Source organism: Aspergillus flavus, chromosome 6 (assembly GCF_009017415.1).
Source record: "Aspergillus flavus chromosome 6, complete sequence".
Classification (NCBI taxonomy): domain Eukaryota; kingdom Fungi; phylum Ascomycota; class Eurotiomycetes; order Eurotiales; family Aspergillaceae; genus Aspergillus; species Aspergillus flavus.
This window is the reverse complement of record NC_092410.1, coordinates 536,499-552,210: the sequence shown is the minus strand read 5'-3', so window position 1 is coordinate 552,210 and position 15,712 is coordinate 536,499. Positions and strand designations below refer to the sequence as shown.

Sequence of the window (15,712 nt, the reverse complement as noted above, 5' to 3'; positions counted from 1 at the left end):
GGAATAGCAATCTACTATTGGTCCACAGGACAACATATCCTACAAACTAGTAATAGTAACTTGATCTCGATCAAATAATAGTCACAAAATCAATGAAGATCAGATTAGATCCGTCCCCAAACCGCACTACCCGATCAACATCGGAGACACGCCGAGGAATGATTCATCCCCGGACTTTCGTTCCCCGACTCCCCTCATTAAACCGATATAAGACCGCCATACCCCAACCTCACACACCCCTCTAACACTCACAACTCAAACCACCTCCTTAAAACTAACACCAAAAGCACAAGAAAAATGCCAGTCTACCACATCGGTACGTCCCCCACCACCCATACACTCCCATCCAACCCAACCCAAACTTCAACCCCTCCTATCGAACCAAACCCAAACCCCAAACCAAACCCCCAAACAACTAACAAGCAAAACACAACCCCAGTCCTCTTCCGCCTCAAGCAAGGCGTCACCCCCGCCCAACTAGCCAACTGGACCAAAATCTCCCAAGCAATGGTCGGCCAGATCCCCGGTCTGCGCTCTCTGAAGACTAACCCGCCTTTGCCGATCTCCGTGCCCCGCGCTAAGGGCTTCGATATGGGGCTTGTGGCTGTTTTGGATAAGAAGGAGGATGTTGCGGTTTATGCGGCGCATCCGGCGCATTTGGAGTATGTTTTCTCTCTTCCCTTCCTGTTCTCTCTCCTTTTAGATCTATTTTGGGGTGAGTATGGCTGTGCTGACTTTGGGTGGATAGGGTTCATAAGTTGAGGGAGGAGTTGTGTGAGGATACCTTGGCTTATGATCTTGAGTTTGAGGAGTGATTTCCCTTCCTTCATTTCTTTGGGTGGGTGCTTAGGGATAGAAAGGATATGAATATGGAGAATATTGGAACTTTTGTTTGTCTTATGAACAGCAATAATAGACTTGACACAACGCCATTATAAGTCCCACGTCAGAATCCTTTTTGAAATTCCAAGTGCCAGCAAATTGAAAGAAAAGAAAAATAAAAGGCCAGCCAAGTCAGTATGATACTTTATGCTTTACATCCCGTCAATGTGAAACGATTCTCTATCGAAAAAAAAAACACAGATCAGTCGCATACCATTACTCCTTCGCGTCGACCTTCTTGGCCGGGTGGTCGCCGTTGGCTTCGTCCTCGCGAGCGCGCTTCTGGCCAGCGTCGGCGGTGCTCTGTACGACGGGGACACCGCTGTTCTTGGTTAGCTGGTTGGTCTTCTCTCGTTGGAGTAGGAATGTATGCTTACCGAGCGTCCTTTTGGATCTCGCGAGGCTCCTTGGACTCCTCCTTCTTGTCGCCGTTGAAACCGCGCTTCTGGTCCTCAGCGCGACGCTCCCTCCAGTCACGGTTGTCGTTCTGGCGACCACGGCCACGGCCCCGGAAACCACCACGGCCACGGGGGCGGTGACCGCTGGGCTTGATGCGGCCGGCCTCGATGTCGCGCACCTTCTCGTCGCAGTACTCTCTCTTGCTCTTGATGATCAGATCCTGGCCCTTCCACTGGGGCTTGGGCGCCAGGGCGAGGAACGCCTTCTGCTTCTCCTCGGACTCGAACTCAACGAAGACGCTGCCCTTGAAGGTCTTGTCGTTGGCACGGCGGAGACGGATGGCGTTGACGGGGCCGTGGGGGGCGAAGAACTCCTCAATCTCCAGCTGGGTGGTGGGACCCTCCTCACCGAATCCCTTAGCGTAGATACTGCGGTCCATAGCCTTATCCTCGAACACCTTAACAACATTGGGGTCATGGGCCTCGGTGACATTCTCGGGCAGAGGAGTCTTGCGGCGGACGGCAGTCTCGTTATCAACGAGGTCCAGAACCTCAGAAGTCTTCAGAGCCTCAACAATGGCGCTGAAAGGCTGAAAGCGACGCATGCGCTTGAAAGAGTGGAGGAGTTCCAGAGGAACAGCGCGGTTCTGGCTACCACCGACCTTGGAGAGCAGGAACTTGTCCATGGGGAGGTTAGAGTCGGAGAAGTAGAACTCGACCTGCTTGCGGATTTCGACAGGGTCGTCGGTCTCCTTCTGAGACGAAGGGTCGAACTTGGCGTTATTGCGACGGGGTCCACGACCGCGGTTCTCGCGCTCCTTGTCCTCCTCAGCCTTTGCGGACTTCTCGCCGAGCTGGGCGGCGGCCGCGACGATGCGGGCTTCCTCTGCGTCTTCGGTGGAGGGCTCCTCCTTCTTCTCGGCGCCGTTGGTCTCGGCTTCACCCTTCAATTCGGCCAGGACATTCTGGACGTCCTTCTCGGCCTCGGTGTTGGCAACGTTCTGTTCGGCAGACATTGTGAATGTGTGTTTTTGTCGTGCGACAAGGGAGAAGAGGGGTCAACGGAGAAAAAAAGTGATACAGTCAAATGCGCGACTTCTAATTGTCAATTAATGGTTAGTGTAAACGTCGACACGCGTTTCGCAGAGCATTAATACGGTCTATGAGAGAGTAGACAAGGGTATAAAACAAGCATAAAGCGGAGTCATCTCTACACGTGAGTCAATCCGTTCCTTTGGACAAGGACAATGACTTGAGGTCCGCGCTAGAGCCATGCGGAGGATGCAGAATTAATTCAGCAGAAAGGGCAAATGTCCTACCTAGGATAGATGCAAGTAAATCTGGTGACCTGAGCGCAAAAACAGACCCTTAAGAATGAGACACTTGCAAGCAAATATCGTTCTTATCTCCGATGTGAGAAAGAAAAAAAAAAGTAGTCGGAGCAATGCGCGGCGAAAGAGGGGAAATTTTCTGGAGCTTCAGCCACTGTTAATGCCTCAGGCATTAGGAAAGATTCGCGCTAAGACGGACTAGGAAATACACTGGGACTAACCGGTTTAGGAAATATGAAAGCAAAGCCGCCTGGAGGCGCAGTCCATTCAAGACATCTCTCACATCAGCTCCTCATGTTGTTAGCCTTCTCTGCTGATATTGATGTACCAGTCAAGTGTGGTATTACTGTATCCAGGGCTCTGCCGCTGGTGTAATGAAGTACTATCAGAGTATCATGATCATTGTTGCATAGCAGATATTCAATTCTGCTTGAGTTTTGGAACAACTTATATTGCATAGCGAAGGAGCTCGTGGACGCTTCAATATGAAGAAAACAGCTACTGTTACGGGCACGAACAAACTAGCTACGTATATAGCGTGTACATGGTTGGGATATGCGACCACCCCGAACAGGGCGATCAGTTGGAGAAAGATCGACTTCACCCAAAAAAGGGAGTAACTAGAGTGTTTCCAATGAGTGGAGCTGAGTTCTGCACCATCAGCTAGTCTCTGGTACAGGTAGCACCAATAGCAACGAAATAGTAGTCCGAATCCCGTGAACCATGAACCAAAGCATAGCTAAGCAGTCAGAAATGGAGGCCTATGCTCTGGGGAACTGCTGCTGAAAAGAGTATAATAGCAATTGTTCGTCAAAACGATCCTCTGAGTGGTGGGCATCGTTGTAGATCAGCTATTCTGCCCTAGGTAAGGTATGGTCAGTCCCGTCTCACCCTGCTTCAAGTGAGTGGGGTGACTCACATATGCAACCCAACAGCTCGGCGAAGCTGGAGGCATGAAAGCCCATTGGGGGCTTTGGTAATTGACCTACTGTAAGTATCGTCCGGTGACTTTGGCCTTTCAAGGTTTCGGGCGTGTTATTGAACTTTAATCGTGACCAGTTACATAAAAACTTTGGACGAACTAACTAACGCCGGAGAAGGTCCGCTCTACCGCCCTTTGCATCTGCAATCTATATTTTTTTCCCTATCCGAAGGAACACGTTCTGCTTTTGAAATACTAAAAAAAAGTAGCCATAATATTCTAATACATAATACAAGTCTTTAGTGTATGCTTTTAATCCTGCTTGTATGGAAGAATGACGTGTCGTGTATCCAGCAAGTCATAAACGCTCTTTCAAGGCATTGCAATCATACGTTCATAAGTGGCGAGCACAGGGTGAAGGAAATGTACTTAACCGACATACACTCATAATGTATGCGTCGAGAAGGAAAGGGAAAAACAGTCAATGACGATGTGCTGACACTGCATAGGGGGTATCAAGGGTTGTGAAAGTAAGATCCACTACTGTGGATCAGGCATGTAAACGCAACCAAATTGTATGCTAAACCAGAATCATTCGTATATACCATATGCCATAACCGCCGTAATCGTCGGGTCGTATCCGCATACCATAAGCATGGACAGATCGATTTCTAATTTGGGTCTCCCTGGACAGGGAAGAACCATGCCGGAAAAAAATGTATTGAATTCTCGTCGGGAATATTGTATATTCCGACGGTGATGATCACGTCTAGCGTGAACGTGGTCGGAGAGATCCTCGGTTTAGTTGGAGCCCCGTCTCGCAGGGACCAGGATCGTGCTCAAGCGCTTCCACCGCTGTTGTGGCGACGATGGACCCTCCCGATATATCCGGTCTTTATCGAGACCCGCTTTGGTCGACGATTGCGTGGAGGAACGGGGCCGGCTGGCGAGCGCCTCTTGGTCCGCTAGGACATCTTCCAGCCGGACGTCGGCATCAGACATACGAAAATGAGAATCCTCGGGGTCGAGGATTTCTATAAATCTGGACGGCATGTCGCGCATGTTTATGACACGCGGGGATTAAGTTTCGGGGGATCCTTGAGAAAGTAAAATCTGACAGCCCGTGATGAAATGCCGGTCACGGGATGGGGAGGTAGACCTGTGACTCCGGTCACGAGAGGGAGAAAGGTGGAAGAACGAGCGGAAATTTTTAGAAGGTCAACGAGGGAGTCCGTGAGATTTTAAGAGGAGAAGCTCATCGGCGTCGGTGACGAAGCGTAGACGGATATTATTTCCGCAGAAGCAGAGACTGGACCGAGGAAGTGAAGAACGAACGGAGGGGTCGCATGTAGTGAGACCAGGATCCAAGCGAATGTGTGTTAGCCGCGGCACTATTATGTGCTCAGGGGTTTCGAATAGAGTAGTGATATCCGTGATGCAGGGGGATTGGATGACCTCTGGGAATAACAAACATGACTATGAGGAATTTTTAAAGAGAAGAGGTCAACTTGCTCGTGGGGTTATGGCTGTATTTATCCTGCCCCCCTTTTGATGTCTCGGGTAACGACAGAGTTTTGGTCCTGGGAGAAGACGAACTTGCAGATTATTCGCCAAGGATTCCCTGAGTCTCCTTCCAGTATGGATCCCCTGGTCATGGTGGCGGACGAGGCGTCTTGTGTGTGCGTGTGCGTGTGCGCAAGGGCAGATGCCACATCCGCGATATGCCTTCTGAAAAGGAAAAACGTCGATCGCTCTGATTGATGGAGACCCTGCGACGGAGTTCAAGGGAGGTTGGGCCCCGACGATGGTTCGTCGGTCACAAGCAAGAAGAAGTGGAGGTCTTGCGTGGGGTTTCTTCTTTTTGGCTCTTTTAAGTCTTCTGCACTTCCATCCAAATTTCCCGATTCGGTAATGCTAGGGCCTTCGCATCCTCGGGATTGGATTATTTTTCGGAAGACCCTACCGTAAGAACCGCGAATTCTCCCCAAGCGCAGATCGTGGTTGGCTCCCGAAATATTAGCCAATGACTTTGGCTGAGCTTAAAAAATTATTCTTGCTCCACATTCGAAGTTCACGGACGGAGATGACGTCGGAGGAAAGATCTATGGATTTTAATCCATTTACTTCATTGGGCGGGTGAGTTGTGAGATATCTCACCGTCAAAATGCCACACTTAGTAAAATTTAAATACGTTTAGTTTCTCGAGGACACTCCGCACCAGTGTCACGAGCTACCCCAAGTCTCTCTCTCATATGTCGCTGGCCATGAGGATGCATGAATGCACTCCACCAAATAGTGTCCTGCAAATGAAGGTCCTTACTGCACAACAATGTGATATCATAGCGTAAGGGTGTTAACGCGTACAGCCGCAGGAAGCCATGAATGTATGGGGTAAAGTATGTGCCAAAGAATTGTAGAGGGTTTATAAATAGATTTCAATTTAAATCGCGATAAGAATGAAAATTTGTTGAGGTGGCTGCCATGACGTCATGCCACCACATCACATTCGTACCACTCTCCACCCTAAACACCCATACATCGCTCTGCCTGACCATACACCATCTGTTAAATTAAGTCAACATGCCTCCGAAACGCGTAAGGAAGACCGTTTCCACGACTCACAAACCACCCTCCCCTCCACTCTCTGAGAAGAACGCCTCAGTGGCGGACGAGAATGCCGATGTTGAGCCACCTGAGGCACAGGACAAAGGCTCGATGGGCAGTCCACGAAGCCCTCGCCACGATGAAGGCAACGAGCCGCCCGTTATGATGGACGAAGACGAAGAAATGCCGGAAGAATCAGGGAATACCATCCAACATGCAAGACCGGAATATGCCGTAGGGGCGGGAGGTTATAACATGCTCAAATCCTACAAAGGACAGGTCTACTCGGGCATGGCGGTGGGAGGATCACATACTTGGAATTATGACCAAGGCGTGTGGAAGGAAACGAAGGAGGAGCCAGATCTATGGCGGATCGATTATCAGACCAATAAGAGACGAGCGAGGAAGGCACCTGAGGGTAGCGGTGCTCCTGTCGGAACGGAGTATCACTGGCTCATTGTAGCACATCAGGTACGTTTGTACTTTCCTTGAATTAGAGGCCAATGGCATGCAGGACCTGGGCCAAGGGTTCCTATCTCACTGTTCTTAGTTTGTCAAAAAGACTGACGCCAACACGTACGAGACAAACTTGACTGGGTCCAAGTATAAGTTGGCTTACAAGTCCGCCTCGTCCAACTCATGGTCCGTCCCAACGGTCAAGAAACAACGTGACCGAGAAGTTGAACTGCTAGAGGATGCAAAGCAGCGTGTGCAGGGCCTACCTCCGGTACTGGCATCAGAGAAGGTAAAAGTTGAGAAATCCGAGAAAGGACAGCAGAAACTGGATAGCATGTTTACCAAAGCTGCAAGTGGCGTTAGTAAGAAAAGGAAGCTAGCTGAAGATAGCGGAGGATGAGCCGGCTTCGAATGGTGTATCATACATCTTGATTGTAATTGTAAATTATATACTATGTCTCTGGGCGGTTTGATGGACATTTCCTATTTCCTCAGCCCTATTCACGTATTCATCTGATTCAATTCGGGGATTCCATCACTCATAAGTGCTGGTCATGAGTATCTACAGCCGGTGACACGAATACTTTGTATTGTCTACTCGGTGTGACCCATGTCAGCTATTCTGTTGAATGACACATCATCAGCAATGTGGTACATCTGATGCCACTCGGAAATAGCTGACGGAACGTGAACGGTCAAGCCTGTCACACTATGCCTAATATACGCCAAGGCACCAACAGATATTCTGAGTTTATATAGACTCACGTGTTAGTCTAATGACTCTCTGGTATCACGTCCAACATGGACATCATTCGTATCACGCTGCGGCCCGAGACAATGCGATTCAAGACTGCGCTAGGAAACCGCGTATGACTCCCCTTTACGCACAATTACCACACAATATCTGGATACGCATTCATCGCTTGCGCCAGCAGTCATCGACTACCACTGCCTTTCCACTGGCATACTAGTCAGCCCCGTCATCATCCTGTTGTCTTCAGATCGTAACGATGTGATAGCTGCTGTTAGCCTATTTGAAGATATAACTATGATTCGAGTTTCCAGCATACTGTTCGTAGCAATATCTTCTATCCCACATCTAAAAAGGCATCGCAGCAAGGGGAAGAAAGTTGCATTCTAAGTTGAAGCCGACACATGCTGTCCTGTTGTGGCATCGAAATGACTAACTATCTTGAAGATTCTGTTTTCTGATTCAGTCACAGCATCTCCCTGGGTTCATGATTTATCTTAGTATTAACGTGCTTCTGGCTCGAGTCAATAACAAGTCGGGCTAGTGAAGAACGATACTCTCCATAAGCTGTTGAGTACTTCAGATGTCTTCAGGGAAATTCAAATCCTTCAAGGCCCTACATAAACGTTCTTTCGTGGTACAGTATTAGCAGATTAGTCTCGTACTCACGATACAAGGCATTTAGTATATGTCGAGTCTATTATCCTCCCGTGGTATTCTGAAATGTAACGAAGATTTAAAAATTTCAAAGAGGTAATATGATCAGTTTATAAATTGGCCGAGTGTACATCATGTGAGATATTGATACACCAAAGCCAATGTAGAAGAGAGGGAGCACATGAAACGAGGAGGATCAACTTTCACTCTTAGAAGCAGACCACGGGGTTGTAAAAGTCATGACATTCCTCTATGCAAATGTAAACAAACATGCTACCGTAAGTCCTTAATCAGACTCTTCAGTTGTAAGACTGAGAGCTATCGTCATAGATAATCAGACCTTCTGTACCCACGGATGGTTCGATCACTGAATAAGCATTAGTTCAGAAACATCATTGAGCTAATCATGTCTGGTCTGTAAGCCAATGTTTTTCGTATAGACATTACTCTCGTACCATGAATTGTTGAAGTGAAGAGAATTCCATAGCATCTCCCCGGGAAATATGCCGATTAGAGCATAGAGAGAGTCTCTTAAGCTCAGTGAAAGTTCTAGGTAGCACCAAGATACGAACACCGCCCATCGGGACAATATATCGACTCAAGATCTCCCTAATCCTGGGACCCAGTTGTCCCAAATACAGACTCACTCTTCGTATTCGACGTATTCGTTGGCGAACAGTACTATTCAAACCGTTATTAGAGGTCATAACCCCAAGCTGAGGCATGGTATGGATGCTTACACCTCGGATATCAGTGAGATCAGGACCACCGTGTCGTGCGAAGCGTTTCAAACTGTCTTCATCCGTGGTAGAGATTGGATAGTGAGCAGCTGTTGGTGGCTTGGAGGATAAGGATTCGGACGTTAAATTGAATTTCTTGGGAACTTGTTGCGTGAGGCTCTCTGAGGAGACTTCTGGCCGTAGAGTGGTTTCTGGCTTTTGGACCATGTTGACCGATCTTGGTGGTTTGATATCCAGAGATCTAAGTACTGATTTTACGGGAAAGTATCGCACGACGGCATAAGACGAGAAATGCCGATAAATGTGCGCCGTGTGGCGCCTTAAGTCATCGTAGATAACAAGGGTAGGGACTCAACACGATGTTGCGTTCTTTCTTCTTATGAAGGCTTTGTTTCTTTTCATCCATCTGGATTTTGCAAAGGCAAGCAGACAAAGCACGGTCTCAAAGAAGGCTTGCGGCTGTGATGGGTTTAATAGGGTTGTGTTGGTATCTAAGTGAGACTCGTGTCAACTGGGATATAGAGAATAGCCATATCAGAAGTAACCAAGTATTGAGCGATAATATAAGGGTGTATACTGTAGAGGCTATGATTGAAATTATATCACCGTCGGAATTTGTAGACCCTAACACCAGGGCAATGTGAGAACCATGGATGTCTTATTCGTCTTTTGTGTGCTACACGTACCCTTTGTCGTAATATTCTTCTAGTATGAGCATCATTTTGCAGGTTAAAGGTATCAAGAAAAGCGCCCCCTAGTTTATAAACCGTCTAGGGGCTTGGATGTAATATACATTACTGTCCTGATGGTCTTGTCCACAAATCTTCTACCGTGTAAATAAGAGATGACTGTGTGCTGGTGTAACCGCAAACACGAAATATAAAGATTGCCAATCTGGCTGCATGAAGATATCCTGTAAGATCTCGTCCAACAGACTGAAGTCCAACTCGATCCCTGCTAACCCTCTCTCCCCCGCTTCGCCTCCTCCCCGAAGCCCAGGTCCCCCTAATACTCTCCCCCATTCCACCCAGAAAGCCAACCATAGAATAATCCAACCCACATAAATCAAGAAACCCCCTGACCCACAATTCAACATGATTCACGAAAGTGCCTGAATCAAGTATTTTAGTCCAAATCCCAAGTCAGCCCATATCCCAACCCCCACCTATGGGGACGCCCCTCACTAATCTTTAGCCGATATTACTCCAAACAGAAATTGCCACAGGCTTCCAGACTCCTTCCTTGGAATTATCTGATCATGTGCCGTGAAGAAAGCTGATTAACGCCGTTAGGCAATCTACTAATGCAGTCTGGTGGGGCTGTTTTGTAGGCTAAGTTTCGTGAATGAATTTTCCGTTAATATGAGGCTCTCCGACGGCCAAGATCCGTGGTGCTTGGTCTTATTTAGCGTGATAATGCTTGCTTGGACTTAGGAGAGGAAGTTGCGGTGTACGTACTTCATATCTTACCTACAGTGAGTCAGAAGGGGATACGATGGACAGGGGGCGTAGAGGTTGCCTTTTGGGGTTGGGGTTTGAAGTAGATCGTAAGACGGCTATTCTAGGTAACGAACATGGGTCGGGGAGGCCGACAGCCTCTCCTTAGCATACTGTAGGTCGAAAAGAAAAACCATCTGAGAAATAGACACGGCGAGATATGGTGTACTGTATTCGTATCTGCAAGGATTCTGTCTGCTCCGATCCGTCCCGGTCGGTAAGGCCAAGAATTACGTTGAATATCACCCTGTATTACACCCAGATTTGGTGGTGGCTCAGCATTACTGACTTTTGACTATACCCGGATTCGGTATTCTGCAGTTCTCATCGATGATCTGCTCTGTTTTAGGCAGCTGGTAAGTCGATTGGATGTGTATTGTTCGGACTCTCGGCTGCTATCTCCGTTTCTCGCGCCGTCTTAGCTGAGATGGACTTTTTTGTGGTGACAATTCGACTTTGGGGTGGAATGTGGCAGTGTTGGGGAATGCTGTGGACTGTTCTTAGTTCGTAGGACGGGCCTCTAATATAATTGGTATTAGAGCTTGGAGAAGTCTTCAACTAGCTAGCGTTAATTTCCGATGGGATTTTGGAGTGAGTGATAGACCAAGGTTGGATATTTAAGCTTCTTTAGCAGAATAGTAGGATGCGTGCAAGATGCTAAGCTTCCAATACTATGCGTAGTTATGTTGGCATGACATATACCCGGTTAAAACTATCATTACCGAAAAGGAACAGGAGTATTATTGAGCCTGATATGTGGATGGGCCTTTGAGGTATAATAAATGTAGAGTTGCAAAGATCTTTTTAGATAATGGCTGATTGCCTTCGGCTTGTCATGATTTCGAAAGAAGGCAATATGTTGCGGACTTGGCAATATAATATTCAAATTCGAAACCGACTAAGGCGTTTGCGACAGGTCAATTGATACCTGTGGATTGCCCTAATATCGGCATGTCTAGGGCTAGATCTCCAACATGGCATACGACAATCGGGAACTAAAATCGAGCTGAACAAGAATGAGAGCATAGCTCGAGAAATTTGATCATAAGATGCAAGCGAGGTCGATCATGGCTTGTCTGGAGGATTTCGCTAAGCGAAATAGTTATGAACTCAGTTTACGATTGTTCTAAATTATTGACAATATATGCAGTTGAATTACGTTTCACATAGACCATAGGTTTGTTATTAAGTGGGTATCGTAGCATCATTATAAAAAGGTAAGCCCCAGACTCCGAAGACTATACTTATATGCAAGCAAACGCCAACCGATGCAAAAACACAAAGCACTTTAGTCAAACAGCAATAGGCTTGCGGTGCATATCATCGGTCCACTTCTCAGGCAAATAGCCGTGCTCCAATAGTCGAGCCATGCGCTCCTTGACATGCTTCCCAGCGACCACTGCCTTGAACTTCTGCGTCCACTCAGCGGTAACGCATTCCTTCAGAGGCTCGACGACTGCGTCGCGGTTGGGGTGGCCAAACCAGGCAATGGCATATCTTGAAGGTATGACAGTGGTTGTACCATTTTCAGTCTCGCGGGTCTCCGCTGGAGGCTGAATGACCCGGTGTTGAGTGGATTTTAATTGACCGTTGAACCAGCGAGAGAGGAGGTCGCCCACTATTTCTCTTATTAATGTCCAGATCATTGAGTATATAAGTAAAGGGTAGTATCTTACCATTAACGATGGCATGACCGCGCATGGGAGGCGCATCGACCCATTGTCCTTCCTGATTCTTCACTTGCAGGCCGCCATTGCTATCATTGAACAGCAAGGTCAGGGTTCCGAAGTCGGTATGCGGCGCAGAACGCACGCGAGTATCAAAGCTCTCCAACGAAGTCTCGTAGTAGTGTAACAAGGCACTGTAGCAGTCCTTGGCTTTGACGGAAGGGATGAGAGACTCGCGGTCCAGGCCAACTTTCTCCGTCAATGCGCGCAGCAACTCTAGATGCATCTTGTAGCACTCCTCGTAGAAAGTTGTGAAGTCACGGCGGAACTCAGGCCAGTTGCTCGGCCAGCGGTTTGGCCTCGTTTCATCCTTGTCATTTCCCAAACCGAATGCTTCTTTCTGGTCGGCTTTCTCGGGGTTCTTGGCTGTACGAGCGGGAGCGAACCAGCCGCGGAAGGCTTGTTTTTCGCCGCCCTCGATGGCGAGCTTCTGTTCCTCCGGGAGAGAGAAGAACTTGTGGAGATGGGAGAAGAGGGTGTCGATGAACTCTGGGGGAAAGTTGAAGCCCTTGAGGTAGATAAAGCCGACGTCTTTGAAGGATTGGAACAGCTTGTCTTTCTCTTGGGCTGCGATCATAGGGTTGGAGGAGATGATGCGAGAGTAGTCGATGACGGGGAAGATTGGAGTAGACATTATGAATGTTGGATAATGTTAACTTGGAAGATGATTTATATGATAGAGACTATAGTGACTCTTGTTGCTTTTCGGCTCTTGTGATTATGATTGTGATGCTTTGGCTGTTGATGATATTTACATACATCGAGACATCGAATGTGTTTTATAAGCATTCATGAGGTTGTATGTGAAGTCCATTTTCCTCCTGACATCCATCACCAAACACCATACTCCGCGAATACTCGTACGGACATCCGAAGTGTTGCCTATACCCTCCGGCCATGATGAATATGCAGAGGTTGATGGACAGGGCACAGACGATCCACTCCGCGCCGAAATCTTATGATATTGGAGCCGTAACAGTAAGGTGGCAGCCACGCGGAATAAACTTCAATTAGCTCTGATCCGGCACTGTGGATAGGGACGCTCGGGGCACATGGACACATGGTTGTCCTGCCATGTCCACCGTAGTCCGACTTGGAAATTAGTAGACACTGGTCCAGGGGTTCATCGTTTACGGGATGAGTTGCTGTCTGAGCTTTTATGGGAAGGTTTGGTATACCCTCCTTTGCAATATCCTAAAATATGATCATCAGGGCAAGTTGAGTTACTACTACCTCATCGCTTGGAGAATTTTGTTGATTGACACTACCCCACAAGCGCAAGACAACGTAAACCAGAAGAGCTTGTCATGAAGCCATGGAGAATATCCAAGATTTTGTAAAATTAGTCATAGATACTACTGCAAAATTAAATATTCTCACAAGCCAAAGAAAAAACAAAAGCAAACAATGATTTTCATAATATGCCTCTGCTATGATCTCCCATTGACCGCAAGACAACATACCTCCGAGAGCACAGATCCCCACATACATCCTAACTCCGCCGAGGATTCTCGGCACACATTCGCTCAAGCCTCGACGCTATACTTGGCTCTATAGGCTAGGGAATGAATGAAACAAGCGCGGGATAATTTAGTCTAGTTCGGAGGCAGTTGCTCTACCGGAGAAAAAGTGCAAGTATGTACATTTCTTATCATTCTATAGAAAGTCTTTGTGCACATAAACCATAGCATCTAGACCACATATACCAACTCTGGATTCTCACGATCAGTCAAGTCTTTGAATTCTGACTTCTCTGCCTTTTCATATCCAGGCGCAGACCGAATCCTCGCCTTTTCAGCGTTCCGTTTACAATACAGATATCTAATCAAGAAAAGGTCAAGCAGACATGCTCCCCAGCAGCAGCAGATGCCAATCTCAGCTGGGATGTATCGAGGCGCATCACTTTGTTGGAAGGTCTGAGGCCCTATTTCTTGTGTCAGTATGTCGTTGCACACGGCGTTCAACCTTGGTGGGCTTTTCTTACCTATGATGTTCCCAACGCAATATGCGACCATATAAATGGCTCCTACGGTAGTCTTCTTAGTTGCACCAGCTACATTCGTCGAGATAAAAGATAATAACGCGATAAATGCAGTCGGGCTGGCTTGCGTGAGAAAGTAAGCGGCCAATCGACCCGGACTGTTACTTAACGGCAACACGGCCAAGAGAATGGCACCCAGCAGGCCAATGATCATGCCAACAAAACTGACATAAATGCGTTGTTGTAAGCGGTCGCTGATAATCCCGTTCAGAATCACGACAATCGTCTGGAAAGCCCCTCCCGGCGTGGCGTAGAGCAAACTCTGCTGTGAGGTATACCCGGAATTGCGGATTATCTGTGAGAAGAACGTTGTGATACCCCCAAAGGGGATATTCACGGCAATGCCGAAGAACGCGAACGCCCAGGTTATGGGATCCGTCAGCGCCTCTTTGAACTGGTACATTTTGAAATGCCTGTTTCCGATTCCCTGTTGGTTGCCACGGATGCGTTGCACGGCTAAGACACGGTCTGCCGGACTCAGGAATCGACAGTTCCACTGGTTATCTGGTACATAATATAGAAATGCCATGCCGACGGCTATTGTGAATAGACCGAAGCTTAAGAATAGAATCCGCCATGGCTGTATAGAAGCCCCGTGTTGCTCTACGCCTCGGGATATCCCGTACGCGATTAGACCACCGACAACATTTGCAACCCCGTTGCAGCTGAACCAGAAGCCGACGCGGCGGCCTTGCTCATGTTTTGTGTACCATCGTGAAGTTAAGGTGGTGAATCCTGGCGTGACTACTGCTTCAAAGACCCCGAGGAAGAACCGGACCGTGGCAGCACCGGCAAAGTTGTTTACCGCAGCGAAGCAGGTAAGTGTCACTCCCCAGAGGATTATATTGAATGATGAGTATTTTGCCAGTGGGAACCGTTGCATAAGGTAACTACTAGGATACTCGACGAGTATATAACCTAACAGGATGAGTGAAATGTATGGCAGGTAACCAACAGCAAAACTCAGACCTACCAAAGTAGAATATACTCCCCAACCATTGATATTCGTTGCCTTGGAGGTTGAGGTCTGTCTGTAAACCCATCACGCTAGCATATGACAGCGTGGTTTCTGTCCACAGTAAACATCAGCATATCGATATGTCTACTGAGAAAACTGGGAGAGAAAGGGAATTCAAAAGGCCAGTCTTACTGTCCACAAAGTTGAGACCGTAGATCAAACATAATAACTACAAGGTAGGCGATAAACCCTTAGCAACAGCCAGAAGCCAAATTCCAGGGGATAAACACACGGGTAATAAGTTCTTATCGATAACTTTCAGCAACCTAGCATTAGTAGCATCATCTATGTCTCGAACGTCAAGGTCTCGCCCGTTATCGAACGCGCGCATCGCCTCATCTTCATTCGTGGAAAGTTTAGGGCAAACAACTACTTGTTCCGCCATGATGTTGACGACCTCCGTCTCGGCGGGCTTCATTCAGGCGAAGAACCCACTAAGCTCAATTCAACGAGCATGTGCACCACACATCAGTCAGAGGAAAATTGAAACTCTATCATTCAGATGGACCACACTGAGATTTAACAGATCCATTGTCTGGCATGGCGGGGGCCTTCTTCGGACATTCCTGGGTGTCATGTACAGCCCTAGGTGGCAGCTGCTGATGAGATTTCCCTCGCGAAAAGCGATGTAATGGCACGGATCTTGGCCTAGATTCGGACTGGGCTTGCTTATTTGTCTCCTTAGACAC

General features: G+C 47.7%; 7 protein-coding genes across 7 annotated transcripts; 2 read left to right on the top strand and 5 right to left on the bottom strand.

Annotated features, from left to right (window-relative positions):
- Window positions 1–138: 138 nt before the first annotated feature.
- Window positions 139–930, top strand: F9C07_1732049 (uncharacterized protein). Its single transcript, XM_071508349.1, has one exon. It carries the CDS (start codon window positions 298–300, stop codon window positions 760–762), a length of 465 nt encoding a protein of 154 aa, XP_071367656.1. The 5' UTR covers window positions 139–297; the 3' UTR covers window positions 763–930.
- Window positions 931–1,098: 168 nt separating this feature from the next.
- Window positions 1,099–2,296, bottom strand: F9C07_8051 (RNA-binding La domain protein; the record flags this gene model as incomplete). The annotated part of the gene is made up of 2 exons (XM_041294279.1): window positions 1,099–1,204; window positions 1,260–2,296. The coding sequence occupies 2 exons, from the start codon at window positions 2,294–2,296 to the stop codon at window positions 1,099–1,101; spliced, it is 1,143 nt and encodes a 380-aa protein (XP_041149596.1).
- A 2,038-nt stretch (window positions 2,297–4,334) lies between these two features.
- On the bottom strand, window positions 4,335–4,595 carry F9C07_8050 (uncharacterized protein; the record flags this gene model as incomplete). Its single annotated transcript, XM_071511717.1, has 1 exon — window positions 4,335–4,595. The coding sequence occupies one exon, from the start codon at window positions 4,593–4,595 to the stop codon at window positions 4,335–4,337; it is 261 nt and encodes an 86-aa protein (XP_071367655.1).
- Window positions 4,596–6,113: 1,518 nt separating this feature from the next.
- F9C07_8049 (uncharacterized protein) lies at window positions 6,114–6,993 on the top strand (the record flags this gene model as incomplete). Its single annotated transcript, XM_041294280.1, has 2 exons — window positions 6,114–6,608; window positions 6,688–6,993. 2 exons carry the CDS (start codon window positions 6,114–6,116, stop codon window positions 6,991–6,993), a joined length of 801 nt encoding a protein of 266 aa, XP_041149597.1.
- Window positions 6,994–8,610: 1,617 nt separating this feature from the next.
- F9C07_8048 (uncharacterized protein) lies at window positions 8,611–8,948 on the bottom strand (the record flags this gene model as incomplete). The annotated part of the gene is made up of 2 exons (XM_041294284.1): window positions 8,611–8,682; window positions 8,742–8,948. The coding sequence occupies 2 exons, from the start codon at window positions 8,946–8,948 to the stop codon at window positions 8,611–8,613; spliced, it is 279 nt and encodes a 92-aa protein (XP_041149598.1).
- A 2,257-nt stretch (window positions 8,949–11,205) lies between these two features.
- Window positions 11,206–12,648, bottom strand: F9C07_2285815 (putative oxidoreductase). Its single transcript, XM_041286983.2, has 2 exons — window positions 11,914–12,648; window positions 11,206–11,855 (listed from the first exon to the last, which is right to left on the bottom strand). Exons 1-2 carry the CDS (start codon window positions 12,596–12,598, stop codon window positions 11,530–11,532), a joined length of 1,011 nt encoding a protein of 336 aa, XP_041149599.1. The 5' UTR covers window positions 12,599–12,648; the 3' UTR covers window positions 11,206–11,529.
- A 784-nt stretch (window positions 12,649–13,432) lies between these two features.
- F9C07_2285814 (permease of the major facilitator superfamily) lies at window positions 13,433–15,662 on the bottom strand. The gene is made up of 5 exons (XM_041294285.2): window positions 15,256–15,662; window positions 15,156–15,192; window positions 14,979–15,074; window positions 13,949–14,923; window positions 13,433–13,888 (listed from the first exon to the last, which is right to left on the bottom strand). Exons 1-5 carry the CDS (start codon window positions 15,439–15,441, stop codon window positions 13,656–13,658), a joined length of 1,527 nt encoding a protein of 508 aa, XP_041149600.2. The 5' UTR covers window positions 15,442–15,662; the 3' UTR covers window positions 13,433–13,655.
- Window positions 15,663–15,712: the final 50 nt, after the last annotated feature.